The sequence below is a fragment of the Nomascus leucogenys genome, chromosome 2 (assembly GCF_006542625.1).
Source record: "Nomascus leucogenys isolate Asia chromosome 2, Asia_NLE_v1, whole genome shotgun sequence".
In the NCBI taxonomy this organism is placed as follows: Eukaryota; Metazoa; Chordata; class Mammalia; order Primates; family Hylobatidae; genus Nomascus; species Nomascus leucogenys.
In genome coordinates, this window is record NC_044382.1 from 87078961 (window position 1) to 87094688 (window position 15728).

Genomic DNA, 15728 nt, shown 5'->3' on the forward strand with positions numbered 1-15728 from the left:
CAAATCATAGTCTTTAACACGAGCAGAATGTGTGAACGATTTATCTATATAAATATTTAAGAAATATTCACTGAGCAACTACATAAACTGAAAATACACAATGAGATAAAGTTTAAATGAGCAATACTAGGATAAGCAAAAAGAAAGTAGAGCAAGCTCTAAACAGCTAGACTGTGAAAAAATGTTAAATGAAAAAAAACACCCAAAAATATGGTACAGACACTAGTTAAAATTATTAATTAAAAATGGACTTAAACACAAATAAGTTTAGAACCCCACAGTGAGACACAATGACTCTCTGAGGTATGTCAAATATAATGTGTTACTATTAATAAAGTTGTATTTTTAATAAAGTATATTCAGTAACATCCCTCTAAGTAAATGAATCTCACTCAGCTGCATTTCTATATGCCTTCCTGAAAGATACAAAAAGTAGTGGAGATAAAGTCAGAGTTGCTATAATTGCATACAAACCACAGACACATGTAATCTTCCTATTGGACTCTCCTGAGAATCACTGATATTAAAAGTTAAGAAAGAATGTGATAGAATTTTCATGTTTGATATTATAAAGTTGACAATGAATAAAATTTAAGTTAAAAAATAAGTCAGGGCCGGGCGCGGTGGCTCACGCTTGTAATCCCAGCACTTTGGGAGGCCGAGGCGGGCGGATCACGAGGTCAGGAGATCGAGACCACGGTGAAACCCCGTCTGTAGTAAAAATACAAAAAAAAATTAGCCGGGCGTGATGGCGGGCGCCTGTAGTCCCAGCTACTCGGAGAGGCTGAGGCAGGAGAATGGCGTGAACCCAGGAGGCGGAGCTTGCAGTGAGCCGAGATCGCGCCACTGCACTCCAGCCTGGGTGACAGAGCAAGACTCCGTCTCAAAAAAATAAATAAATAAATAAAAATAAGTCAGGCTTTATTGATGCAATCCAAATACACTGGGTTGTATTACTGACTACAGGAAAGCATGCAGTCCTTTGCTTGGATCTAAATTAGCTCTTTGAATCTAAGCAAGTGAAAAGCCCACCCCGATTTCAACAGAGAGTAAAAATGCTACCTTTCAACGTGTTCGGGAGGTACTGCACTGCTAAGTTACTGGCTGCTAAAGTCACCTTTCAATTGTTAAACCCAAGGGCCTCTTTTCAGCCTTCATTCTATTTGCCCTTACTCTACAACTCCTGACATAGGTGAACATTTCCTTTTTTTAATTTTCCTGTTAGCATCTTCTTTTTTAAACCTTCCTGTGGTTTCCCACCCCTCTGAGCTCAGTCTCTTTTTCTAGTTCTTCCATTCATACTTTATATCCTGGTGTCCCCTGGGTTTTGTCTAAACTGCCTTCTCGTCTAACAAGAAAAGTCTTCCCTGGGTGATTTCATCCATTCCCATGCTTTACTACCTACTATTCGTAACTGTGATGTCTAAATATCCATCTCATTTGAGCATGATTTTTCTTTTGCAAATCTTCTGGTTTCTACATACTCTGCCTAAAGAATCCATCTTTCCTCCACCTGGCAAAAACCTCAGGCTTTAAGATCTAAAGTGTCACTACCTCAGTGAAGTCTTCACCAACTTTCCCAAATAGTGTTAGTTAATATCCTAGTTTAGAAATCACTTTGAAGTACACCATCTTACGAGATCCTCACAAAAGAGGCAAGTATTATCACATCCTGTCTAGAAATGAGGAAACTGAGGCTTGAAGAGATCACCAACTTGAACAAGGAAGCACTACTACAAGTGGAAAACATCAACTTAAATCCAGGTCTTCTGACTCTGGGCCCAGTGTTTTTTGGGTTTTTTTCCCCGTTTTTATTTATAGAGACAAGGTCTCACTATGTTGCTGGTCTGGAACTCCTGGGTTCAAGCAATCCTCCCGCCTGGGCCTCCCAAAATGCTAAGATTATAGGCAGGGGCCACCATTCCCAGCCTCAGTGTTCTTTCTAATACACCATGATGCTCTCAAAAGAAAAGAGATTTACAGATTTAGTAGCTTTACTATTGTAATTAAGAAAAATTAATTAGTCTTGTCTGTTTCTAGAAATTAATTCCTAATTAAACGTTTAATCCAGTAATAGAATTATTAAAATTATTTTCAATTATACACACACATACCCAAATTGGTTAAGATAAAAGAAGTTTGTTTTTCTTAAATGAAGAAAAATAACTTAGAAACAAACAGAAACAATAAAAGTTGAGAACATTTTTAAAAGAAAGAAGGGGCCTGGCACAGTGGTGCACGCCTGTAATTCCAGCACTTTGGGAGGATGGGGCAGGCAGATTGCTTGAGCCCAGGAGTTCAAGACTAGCCTGGGCACATTGGCAAGACCCCATCTCTACAATAAATACAAAAATTAGTTGAGCATGGTGGCATGCACCTGTAGTCCCAGCTACTTGGAAGCCTGCAGTGGGAAGGATCACTTGAGCCCAGGAGGTTGAGGCTGCAGTGAGCCATGATGGCACCACTGCACTCCAGCCTAGGCAACAGAATAAGACATGTCTCAAAAAATAAAAAATAAGAATACAAAAATAAGTTCTTTACATTTTAAATAAAGAAATTAAAAATCTTGAAGCCAATAATTTAATACACAGGACTTTTTAGCCAATAAATTAGGTATAGGATCTACTTTCATAAAGCCATCTAATTCTGGTTCTGTTTTAAGGGAGGAGAGGATAAATAATACTGATAAATAAGATTAAGTTCAGAAAACAAAAATCACCAATAATACTATGACTAGGAAGTACCCAGGCATCACTGAGATGGTTAGTGAAGGATCAGAGAACACAGAGCTCTAGGTCAAGAAGCCAAAGAGCAGAACAGTAGAGGGAGTTGCAGCTGAAACATTACCATTTTGCAGCCACTGTGGAAAAGACAGGTTCAGGAGATTGATCAATGGTTGTTAAATGCAGAAGTGGTCAATTTAAAAAAGAGCAAGACATCTGCATGGTCTGTGTCTCTCCACAGATAATTTGAAAAAAAAAAATAGAAATGACACAACGGAGAAACTGGACAACCCTGTGCCTAGGAAAATTAACATCATGAAGATGGACACCCTATGCCTCCAAATGTAATAGTTCGAGAAGCACGCATCACCTATGGTAGTATCCCGGCCAAGGATACATAACCTGAACCTAAACATGAGGAAACACCAGCAAACTCAAAAACTGATTAACATAAAATAAAATAATAGGCTTTGCAATCCTCAGATATGTCAAAGTCATGAAAGACAAAAAAGGCTAAGGAACTATTCCAGATTAAAGAAGATTAAAGAGACATGGCAACTAAATTAAATATATTATCTTGGACTGGATCCTGTACTTGAGGAAAAAAATGCTCGGGAAAAAAAAACACTTCATTGGAACAAACGATAAAATTAGACCACATACTACAGATTGTATAGACATTAAATTTCCTGAATACATCAACACTGTAGTTGCATAAGAGAATATCTTTGTTCTCAAAAATTACACATTAAGATTTTAATTGTAAAAGAACATGATGTGTACAACTGAGTCTCCAATGGTTCAGAAGACATAATAACATGAATACGTATATGTGCCTGAATATGCATGGGGAGAGTGAGTGACAGAGAGAGTAAGCAAGCAATGTAGCAATTTTTTTTTAAATTGGTAAATCTGCAAAAGGGTAGCCTGTGTTATTGTTGCAACTTTTTTGTAAACTTGAAACTATGTCATCAGAGCAAACCATTAAAAACCAGAGCTGAGGAATAGGGTAAGCTTTAAGTTTTTTACATAAATTTTGTCATTAGATTTTTTTAAAAGGCAAGTAACATTACGGTTTTATAAATGAGAAAATGTGGACTCAAGAGAGATTTAATGACCACTTCCAGAACAGGGGTCTCCTTGTTTCTGTACAATTCTATTAGATTGCAGGTCAATAGTCAAATGTTTCTAATCCCTGGAAGCTTCTCTAGTGGTACTACTTGGAGCTACTATTTAAAGTTTTAAACTTTTTGTGAGTTGTATGCACTCACTACTAAAAATGCCATACATTTCATCAAGTAGTAAGTAGCACACCTAAACGTTTGAGAGAATGGGCTCTAATATTAGAGCCCCTGAGTTGAAATTCAGGCAGTGCAATGTTCTACCTTTGTGGCCTTTTGCAAGTTAACAACCATGCTCCAATTTCCTCACGTGTAAAATGGGAGCAGAGAAGTACCTGGTAATAACCTGCAGGGTTGTTAGGAAAACTGAATGAGATAATAAATGTAAAGTGGTGTGCACAAATACTCAATAAACATCTTTCGGGGAACACAATTCAACCATGGTTATTTGCATATATTACATACCACCTCTAATCAATTAGCTACTTTTATTTTAAATCCAACCTGTTAGGTCACCTCAAGAGCACTGGTCACAGTTAAAGCCATAAGTTTTTTTTGTTTTTTTTTCCAAATCAGGTCCAAATTTGACAAAAATCTTTTTCTTTTTTTTTTTCTTTTTTTGAGACAGAGTCTCACTCTGTCGCCCACGTTTGAGTGCTGTGGCGTGGATCTGGACTCACTGCAGCTTCCGCCTCCCGGGTTCAAGCGATTCTCCTGCCTCAGCCTCCTGAGTAGCTGGGATTACAGGCACGAGCCACCACGCCCGGCTAATTTTTGTATTTTTAGTAGAGACGGGGTTTCACCATGTTGGCCAGGCTGGTCTCGAACTCCTGGCCTCAAGCGATCCACCCGCCTCACCCTCCCAAAGTGCTGGGATTACAGGCGTGAGCCGCCGTGCCTGGCCCCAAATCTGACAAACATCTAAGAGAAAACATCTTAGATGTTCACAAACCATAAAAGTAAATTAATTTGCAAAACAGATTGATGCCGATATACAGGTTAATTCAGTCTAAACATTTTGCTAATAGTAGAGGCAACAAGCTCCGTACTTGCTCTAGAACAATGGATCATCAAATGCATATAATGAAAAATGAAATCAGTTACCTTACTCTTAAACTTTTCTAACCTGGGAAAAAGGAAAAGAAAAGATTGTATCTTACATGCTATATATGAGATTTTGATCCTCAATACAGCCAAAATATAATCCCAATTTCAAGTAGTAGCACTTTCTAGACTACCCAATATTGTTAGTAACGTTTAATTTAAATTTTAATTATACCCTCTAACATATCTGCAAAGCTTCCAGCACAGCTATTCTACCTTAATTTAACATGAATTTAGCGACAATTATGTGACCATATTGCTTAGTAATGAAAGATTTAAAATAAGAGAAATGTAAAAATGATAATTCTGGTAAATGTAACCACTACCACCACCCCAATACCACCAACCCACCCCCCAAACAACTTGGGATTTCTTTCCATTTCTCGGTGATACTTTTTACAAAACTAAGTGTACCTTGTTTAACATTCGTTTTTAAAATTCACATTATTAATCTGTAAAAGTTGAGGATTTGTTCATAGTAACACTGTTTTAAAATATTTTCTATTCATATGCTTATTTTGGATTGGTGTTTTTGTCTGTAGTGCAAAGGACATAATCCAAGAACATTAATACTGGTATAAACCAGTTTGTCCATTCAAACAGCCTAAATCCACCTCTCTGCTCCTACACTCCGGGGTCACAAAATAACTTCCCACAAGCAACACTCGCACTCTCACCTTCACCAAAACACTCCTTTCACCCTAACCAGGGAATGTATCAAAGTCTGATCCGGCGAACGGTAAATAAACTAGAAGACTATGCTCAAAATTCAGACTCCTGAGCCCAGTCCAAGTCCAATTCAATCAGTGTCCTCAGGGGTGGGATCTAAGCTCACCAAGTGGTTTCCTTTTCACTAAAGTTTGAAAACTACTAGAGACCCCTACACACATTCGCCCCAAACTCCCACAACTCCCACCACCGCCAATCAACCCCACCCACCCACCCGCGGGACACGTTACCGCCCTGCCCTGCTCAGATCTCAGGGCGACCCCGCTCCTCTCCAGGGAGCCCACCCCGGCGCCCACTCCTCCGAGTCCCCAGCTGCTCCCTCCCATCCCCGCACCCCAAACCTTTCTCCTCACTTCTTCAAATCGCTGCTAAAGAGGCCGAAGGCCCCCGAGGGGGAAATGGTTGAGGTCGCCTCCTGACCCAGCTCCGTCGCCTCCCCTCCTCCGGACTGCTCATTGTAAGAAAAACTGTTGCTGGACATTGCCGCGGTGCTGGCGGATGCGGGGTTGGTCCTGCCGGGGGTTCGCTCCAAAAGGTTCCAGTCCAGAGGGCACGGAACTAAACTAGTTCTCGTACCGAGGAGCGCGCGCAGGCGCTTCCGGACTCGTCACGGCTCCCTGAGCCGACCTGGCAGTCCACCCCCTGCGCATGCGCAGTGTGCAGGCCGGCTGGATTCCCACCCGGGCAGTCCAGGCCTGCGCGGACTTTCCTGCTCCGGGCTTTAGAGGTAGCTGAGCGGCTACTAGCCGGGCTGCGAAAGGGGAGGGAGCGGGTGGCTAACTGCCCGGCTCCCGGCCCGTTTGAGGTGTAGTTGGAGAAAGATACCCATTGCATCCATTTTGATCCCTTAAGGAGTTTCCAGAGCCCGGACAGCTCTTTGCTATACTTCTGTAAAGCAACAGTTTTCAGATTTCTCCGGAAAACGCCATTTAGCACGCCAGATCACCTTTCCTAAACCCATCACGGTCGCTTTTCCTTTTCTTGCTTGTTTCGGCTACTCTCCTCCATCCGGCTGTGCCTTGCCTTAATATCGGCCCCAAACAACTTTTCTCCTAGACTTTAAGGAGGCCTCTCCCAACGATGGTTTGGAGGATCCGCACAGAAGCGACCATTCATCTTTGCAATGAAAATCTTGCGGGCAGACCGGGCGCGGTGGCTCACGCCAGTAATTCCGGCACTTTGGGAGGCCGAGGCGGGCGGATCACTTGAAGCCAAGAGTTCGAGACCAGCCTAGGCAATATAGCGAGACCCTTTCTCTGCAAAAAATATAAAAATTAGCCGGCGTGGTGGCGCGCGTCTGTATTCCCAACTACTGAGGCTGAGGTGGGAGGATCACTCGAACCCAGAAGGAGGGGGTAGCGATGACTTGAGATCTCGCCACTGCATTCCAGCCTGGGCGACAGAGCGAGACCCTGTCTCAAAAAAAAAATGAAAAAGAAAAGGAAACATCTTGGGGCCACCGGTTCCCGTTTGGAGCTGAAGTGGTGCGTCCTATTGGCGTCTAGCTACCAAAAATAAAATGGACCACCTCACGCGCCAGTCGTGTCACTCACTAATATGCACTAGCGAGCCTAGGCGGGATGCTTGCCTCGCCCCGGAGTAGCTCTCTCCGGGTGCTGGCACCCGAGAAAACCTCTTTCCCGGGGTGCCTTCCCCCAGCCCGCCTTCTCGGCTGGGTTTCAGCGCCTTCCCTCTCTTCTCCCCAGTGCCTCCGGTCCAGGCAGACATTAACACCCAAAGCCCTGGCGGCCAGGTACTGAAATTGTCAAGGGATTCTACCAGGTAGAACGCGAACCTGGAGGCGTTTTTTTTTTAGATGAGTTTTGCTCTTGTTGCCCAGGCTGGAGTATAATGGCGTGATCTCGGCTCACTGAAACCTCCGACTCCTGGGATCAAGCGATTCTCGTGCCTCAGCCTCCCAAGTAGCTGGGATTACAGGCATGCGCTACCACGCCCAGCTAATTTTATATTTTTAGTAGAGATGGAGTTTCACCATATTAGTCAGGCTGGTCTCGAACTTCTGACCTCAAGCGATCCACCCGCCTCGGCCTCCCAAAGTGCTGGGATTACAGACGTAAGCCACCGCGCCCAGCCCCAAATAGGAAGTTTTCGAGACAAAAAGTGATACTAGTCATAATTTTACTGGACAAATACATGTAAACCAGGACTCTGCCAGGGAAATAGGCGTATATGGTTACCCTAAATGTAACAGATTTAAAGTACACATCAAATGGCTATTTGAGTTTTTCTTCTATTAATTATGCACATTTGTCACTTGCTTATTTTTAAGTGGATCTTTTATCTTATTGATTTGTAGGCATACTTTATAGATACTGAATGTTAACATTTTCTCATTATTATCTAGAATATGTTACAAAAATTGATTCAAGGCTGGGCACAGTGGCTGACAGCTGTAATCCCAGCACTTTGGGAGGCCGAGGTGGGCGGATCACTTGAGGTCAGGAGTTCAAGACCAGCCTGGCCAACATGGTGAAACCCCGTCTCTACTAAAAATACAAAAATTAGCTTGGTGTAGTGGTACATGCCTGTAATCCCAGCTACTGGGGAGGCTGAGGCAGAAGAATTGCTCAAACCCGGGAGGCAGAAGTTGCAGTGAGCTGAGATGGTGCCATTGCACTCCAGCCTGGGCGAAGAAGTGAGACTCTGTCTCAAAAAACAAAAAACAACAACAAAAAAAAAATTTTTGATTCAAAAAGTTGCAGGAAACCTGAATAAACTAAATAACTACAGAAGAGAATTGGAAACATTGCCAAAAATCTACCACCAAAAAGGGACTAGACTAATATAGTTCTATTGGGCCTATAAGGAGTTTACTATTTCTGTTATTTTAAACTATTATTAAACTTAGCAAAGAAAAAGACAAAGCACTTCCAAATTCATTCTGCAGGACTGATTTTATTAAAAACAAAAAAGAACAATAAACTATCTAAATACTAAACAAATGCTAAATGAAAAACATAAAATAATCCAATAGGTTTTGTTATATGATAAAAGAATCTTTGAACATTAAGAAACTTATAATGATAGATAGTGGAAATCATTTAATAATATTTTATCAGCACTTCTGATTTAAAGAAAAAATTAATAATCTAGAAATAAAAGTAAATATTCTTATTATTATTATATATATGTAAATAGGTATTGATATGGTTTGGCTCTGTGTCCCCACCCAAATCTCATCTCAAATTTTAAACCCCATAAACCCCATAATCTCCAAGTGTCTTGGGAGGGATCTGGTAGGAGGTCACTGGATCATGGGGGTGGTTTCCCCCATGCTGTTCTCATGATAGTGAGTGAGTTCTCATGAGATCTGATGGTTTTATAAGGGGCTCTTCCCCCTTCACTCTCTCTCTCTCCTGCCGCCTTGTGAAGAAGGTGCCTTCTTCCCCCTCCACCATGATTGTAAGTTCCCTGAGGCCTCCCCAGCCATGCAGAACTGTGAGTCAATTAAATCTCTTTTCTTTATAAATTACCCAGTCTAGGGTAGTATCTTTGTAGCAGTGTGAAAACAAAATAATATGGTAAATTGGTACCAGTAGAGTGGGGTACTGCTATAAAGACAACCTGAAAATGTGAAAGCAGCTTTGAAACTGGATAACAGGCAGAGGTTGGAACAGTTTGGAGGGCTCAGAAGAAGACAGGAAGATATGGGAAAGTTTGGAACTCCCTAGAGATTTGTTGAATGGTTTTGACCAAAATGCTGATAGTGATGTGGACAATGAAGTCCAGGGTGAAGTGGTCTCAGATGGAGATGAGGAACTTTATTAGTCTGTTCTCATGCTGCTAATAAAGACATACCTGAGACTGGGTAATTTGTAAAGTAAAGATGTTTAATGAACTCACAGTTCCTCATAGCTCAGGAGGCATCATTCATGGCAGAAGATGAAGGAAGAGCAAAAGGACATCTTACACGGTGGCAGACAAGAGAAAGCTCCTGCAGGGAAACTCCCCTTTATAAAACCATCAGATCTCTTGAGATTTATTCACTATCACCACAACAGCAGAGGAAAAACCTGCCCCCATGATTCAATTACCTCCCACTGGGTCCCTCCCACAACACATGGGGATTATTATAATTCAAGATGAGATTTGGGTGGAGACACAGAGCAAAACTATATCAGGAATTTATTGGAAACTGGAGCAAAAGTCACTCTTACTATGCTTTAGCAAAGAGACCAGTGGCATTTTGTCCCTGCCATAGAGATGTGTGAAACTTTGAACTTGAGAGAGATGATTAGGGTACCTGGCAAAAGAAATTTCTAAGCAGCAAAGTGTTCAAGAAGTGACAGAACGTAAAAGTTTGGAAAATTCGCAGCCTCACCATGTGGTAAAAAAGAAAAACCCATTTACCCATTTTCTGGGGAATAATTCAAGCTGCTGCAGAAATTTGCATAAGTAATGAGAGGCCAAAATGTTAATTGTTAAGACACTGGGGAAAATGTTTCCAGGGCATGTCAGAGGTCTTCACAGCAGCTCCTCCCATCACAGGCTCTGAGGCCCAGGAGGAAAAAATGGCCCCACTGCTCTGTGCAGCTTCAGGACTTAGTGCCCTGCTTCCCAGCCACTCCAGCTCTAGCCATGGCTAAAAGGGGCCAAGGTACAGTTCAGGCTGTTTCTTCAAAGGAAGTAAGCCCCAAGCCTTGGCAGCTTCCATGTGGTGTTGGGCTTGTGGGTGCATAGAAGTCAAGAATTGAGGCCTTGGAACCTCTGCCTAGATTTCAGAGGATGTATGGAAATGCCTGGATGTCTATACAGAAGTCTGCTGCAGAGGCAGAGCCCTCATGGAGAACTTCTGCTAGGGCAGTGCAGAAAGGAAATGTGGGGTTGGAGCCTACACACAGAGTACCCACTGGGGCATTGCCTAGTGGAGCTGTGAGAAGACAGCCACCATCCTCCAGACCCCAGAATGATAGATCCACCTACAGCTTGCACCATGCACCTGGAAAAGCTGCAGGCACTCAATGCCAGCCAATGAAGGAGATTCCCAAGGCCATGGGAGCCCACCCCTTGCATCAGCATGTCCTGAATGTGAGACTTGGAGTGAAAGGAGATTATTTTAGAGCTTTAAGATTTAATGGCTGCCCCACTGAATGTCGAACTTGCATGGGGCCTCCACTCCCTTTGTTTTTGATTTTCCAGGCTCATAGGCAGAAAGAACTTGCCTTGTATCAGAAAAGAATTTGGACTTGGACTTTTGAGTTAATGCTGAAATGAGTTAAGACTTTGGTGGACAGTTGGGAAGGCATGATTGGGTTGAAATGTTAAAAAGACATAAGATTTGGGAAGGAGCAGGGCTGCAATGATATGGTTTGGCTCTGTGTCCCCACCCAAATCTCATCTTGAATTGTAATCTCCATAATCTCCATGTGTCGAGAGAGGGACCTGGAGAGAGGTGATTGGATCACGGGGGTGGTTTTCCCCATGCTGTTCTCATGATAGTGAGTGTGTTCTCACAAGATCTGATGGTTTTATAAGGGACTCTTCCTCCTTCATTATCTCTCCTCTCTCTCTCTCTCTCCTGCCACCTTGTGAAATAAGGTGCCTGCTTCCCCTTAAGCCATGATTGTAAGCTTCCTGAGGCCTCACCACCCATACAAAACTGTGAGTCATTTAAACCTCTTTTCTTTATAAATTACCCAGTCTCAGGTAGTATCTTTGTAGCAGTGTGAAAATGGACTAATACAGGTATAGATAAATAGACAGATTATGTTAAAATACCTCCACAAAATATACAAAGTAAAACACACATCATATTTCATAGTGAAACATCAAAGGCATTCCAACTAAAGTCAGAAAAAAGGTAAATATGCCTATTAACACCATCATCATTTAACACTGTTCTATAGATTCTGACTAATGCAATAAAACAAGAAAAATAAACAAGAAAAACAAACAGTATAAAGGAGAAAAGATTATAATATTTATAAAGGATACTGTCTCACTAGAAAGTCTGAGAGATGTTAAGTGGATTCAGCAGAGTGGCCAAATTCAAAATCCAATAGCATTCCTACATGCCAATAGCATCTAATTAGAAATGTAATTTCTGCCAGGTGCATTGGCTCATGCCTGTAATCCCAGCACTTTGGGAGGCCAAGGCAGGTGGATCACTTGAGGTCAGGAGTTCAAGACCAGCCTGGCCAACATGGTAAAACCTCATCTCTACTAAAAGTACAAAAATTAGCTGGGAGGTTGTGGCACATGCCTGTAATCCCAGCTCTGGAGGCTGAGGCAGGAGAATCGCTTGAGCCTGGGAGGCGGAGGCTGCAGTGAGCCAAGATCGCCCCACTGTACTCCAGTCTGAGAGACAGAGTGAAACCCTGTCTCAAAAAAAAAAAAAAAAAAAAGCAATGTAACTTCAAAAAGAGCCTGTTCCACATAGCAACAAAGAAGTAAGCCTTAAGAAATCAACCTTAAAAAATGTACAAGTCCTAAGTGATGAAAACATAAAATTTTACCGAAGGGTTAGGGGTTGGGGTAGAGACCTAAAAGAGAGTCTATGTTTCTCAATAAAAATATTTGAATGAATCTAGATATTTAATGCAGTTTCAATCAAAATTCAAAATGTTTTACTAGGCCAATTGATGCTAAAGTTCATCTAGAAGAATAAATGCAGCTGAAAGCAAGACATTTTTTGGAAAAAAAAAAAAAAAGAATATTGGACTCACCCTACCACTCATTTAAATGTACTATAAAGTTGTTGTAATTTAAAAGTCTGGTATTGACCCAAGAGTAAATAAAGTGATTGGTAGCATAGAATAGAAACAGACTCAGTTATATGTTGGCATTGACATTATGAAAAAGTTAATATTCCTGACCTATTAGGAAATAATGTAGTATACAATAAATGGTACTGGGACAATTAGTTAACTATGTGGCAAAAATTAGGTTCCATCCCTGTGTTAATTTCCTATTACTGCTGTTACAAATTACCACAAACTAGATAGTTTGAAACAACATAGTTTATTCCTACAGTTCCGGAGTCCAGAGGCTCAAAATCAAGGAATACAGTCTAAGGTATGGGCAGGACCCTCCCTCCAGAAGCTCTAGGGGGAAATTGTTCCTTGCCTTTTCTAGCTTTTAGGGCTGCATTCCTTGCACTCTTTGGCTCCAGGCCCCTTCCTCCATCTCCAGGGCGGCAGCATGACATCTTCAGGTCTCTCTCTGCTCTGTCTTCACATGGCCTCTTCCTCTTCTTTGTCAAATCTCCTTCTGCCTTCCTCTTTTAAGGACATTTGTGATGACATTTAAGGCCCACCCAGTTAATCCAGGATAATCTCTCCATCTCAGCACCCTTAACTTAATTGTATCTGTAAAGTCACATTTGCCATATAAGGTAACATTCACATTTTTCAGGGATTAGAATTTGGACACATTTGGGAGCTGTTATTCAGCCTACTGTAATCTCTAACCCACACAATGCCTAAAATAAATCCTACATTGATTAAAGATAAACTACAAAAACTGGATTTTTTTTACTTTTATTTTAAGTTCAGTAGTGCAAGTGCAGGTTTGTTACACAGGTAAACTTGTGTCATGGGAGTTTGCTGCACAGATTATTTCATCACTCAGGTATTAAGCCTAGTATCTATTAGTTATTTAGCTATTTTTCCTGATCCTCTCCCTCTTCCCACCCTCCATCCTCCAAAAGGCCCCAGTGTGTGTTGTTCCCCTTTATGTGTTCATGTGTTCTCAAAAAACTGATTGAATTTTAGGAAAATATTTTCTTGACTGAGGGGTCTCATGATTCAGAAATGGAGTGAGAGAGCCTTTCAGCATAAATCTAGGCAAGAAACAATTTTAAAAATTTGTACAACAGTAAGTATTATATGAATACCCAGTTTTATTGCCTTTTGATTAGGAAATTCATCTTACATTTTTTATTTATTTATTTCAGACAGGGTCTCATTCTGTCACCCAGGCTGGAATACAGTGGCATGATCACAGCTCACTGAAGCCTCTAACTCCTGGGCTCAAGCGATCCTCCCATCTCAGCCTCCTGAATAGCTGGGACCACAGGTGCATACCACCATGCCTGGCTATATATTTTTTTAAATTTTTTGGTAGAGACAAGGTTTCACTTTGTTGGCTGGGCTGGTCTCAAATTCCTGGGCTCAAGTGATTCTCCCACCTCAGCCTCCCAAAGTGCTGGGATTACAGGTGTGAGCCACCACTCCCAGACTTCTTATGTTTTTTAATAGAATTTAAGTTTAACAAGCTTAGTGACGACATGAGCTTCAAATTTCACAAGTAATTTCTAGGTGTTCATTTGAATGTATAATAAGGAATAAAGTTACCCTTATTTAAAAAAAAGTTAAATTAGGATTATGAAGAAAAGAATAACATGACCTCTAATAAATAAGAGTTTCCACTTATTGCATTTTTAAAAATTTTCAAGCTCCAAGTGAGGTAATTTACATGCACTTACCATGGTTCCACTCAATCTGGTCCTTGTTTATATCTCTTAACTTAATTGTAGAAGCACTCTTCCTACACACCCCTTATACTCCAGGCAGTCTGGCTTTTCTGTTCTTTGATCCACCAAGCTTGTTCTGACCTGAGAGACCTTATTGGCTGGGCTCCTCTGAAGGACCCAGCCTTTTGAAGACCTGTTGGTGGGTCTCCAAAAGGTTGGCTCCTTCAGCTTTGTTCAGGCTTTATTCTATTCAGGTTTTAGCTCAAATATCACCTCTTCAGAGAGATCTTCTCTGACCATCCAGTCTAATGTGGCTCTTCCATCTGATCCCCAAACCCCTGGTTACATAATTGATTTGGACAGCTGATCTGTTTAGCTAGCCATGCATCACTCTCTGATACATATCACTCTGGAAGCTTTGCACTGGGTTACATAGGACAATTTTCCCAGGTAGACTGTAAAGTTTCTCTTACCAAATGCACATGAGTTGTCATGCCCTCCTGTTTAGAGAAATTCCATGATTTATTATTTTGGAACATGAAGAAATCTTCTCTAATTGAATATATGTAATCCTCCAATTTACTAAGCATTTGGGGATTTTCATACTTAAGGCTTTTCAAAACAGTACACACCTATAAACCTGTGCCTTGAAAATGCTATGACTGGCAAGGCGCAATGGCTCATGCCTATAATCCTCGCACTTTGGGAGGCCGAGGTGGGTGAATCACCTGAGGTCAGGAGTTTGAGACCAGCCTGGTCAACGCAGTGAAACCCCGTCTCTACTAAAAAATACAAAAATCAATCGGGCGTGGTGGCAGGTGCCTGTAATCCCAACTACTCAGGAGGCTGAGGCAGGAGAACCACTTGAACCTGGGGGAAAGAGGTTGCAGCGAGCCAAGATCACACCATTACACTCCAGCCTGGGTGAAAGCACGAAACTCCATCTCAAAAAAAAAAAGAAAAAGAAAAAGAGAAAATCCTTCATTTTCATTATTATATTTCATAATAAAATTACTCTGGAAAAAGGCAATGCGATCAACCCTACATGAGATAATGACTGACATTTATTTGAAATGATTAAGGAATGTAGAGAAACTGTATCACTAAATATCACAAAGGAAACATTTTAGGCCGTTTATAATATCCTTATTTTACTTAAGAATTTTAGGTGACCTTAATGTCAGAGGCAAAGGCTGAAGTTATACAAAATGGCCAGGCACAGTGGCTCACGCCTATAGTCATAGCACTTTGGGAGACTGAGGTGAGTGGATTGCTTGAGCCCAGGAGTTCAAGACCAGCCTGGGCTACATGGTGAAACCCCATCTCTACAAAAAATACAAATATTGGCTGGGTGTGGTGGTGCATGCTTGTAGTCCCAGCTACCTGGGAGGCTGAGGTGTGAGGATCATCTGAGCCCAGGAAGTCAAGGCTGCAGTGAGCCAAGATCACACCACTGCACTCCAGCCTGGCTGACAGAGCGAGACTCTGTCTCAAAAAGAAAAAAAAGAAGTTAGACAAAACGATCTTGTTATACTTTTCCTCATATTCCTAATACATTGAATATTTTTATTCATTCATAAGTTTTTTAAGAAGTTTAAATATCTAGGTAATATACTC

At 41.5% G+C, this 15728-nt stretch overlaps 1 protein-coding gene across 4 annotated transcripts in view; it reads right to left on the bottom strand.

Moving 5' to 3' along the window:
• Positions 1-6334, bottom strand: part of AP3B1 (adaptor related protein complex 3 subunit beta 1) — a 288518-nt gene extending 282184 nt beyond the window's left edge. For all 4 annotated transcript variants that reach the window (XR_004027066.1, XM_003261505.4, XM_030800425.1 and 1 more), the window contains exon 1: positions 6031-6334. Coding sequence is in view for 3 of the 4 variants with exons in the window: in XM_003261505.4 (XP_003261553.2) it covers positions 6031-6158 (128 nt within the window). In the remaining variant the exon portion in view is untranslated. The remainder of the gene's footprint in view (positions 1-6030) is intronic.
• Between the last annotated feature and the right edge of the window lie 9394 nt (positions 6335-15728).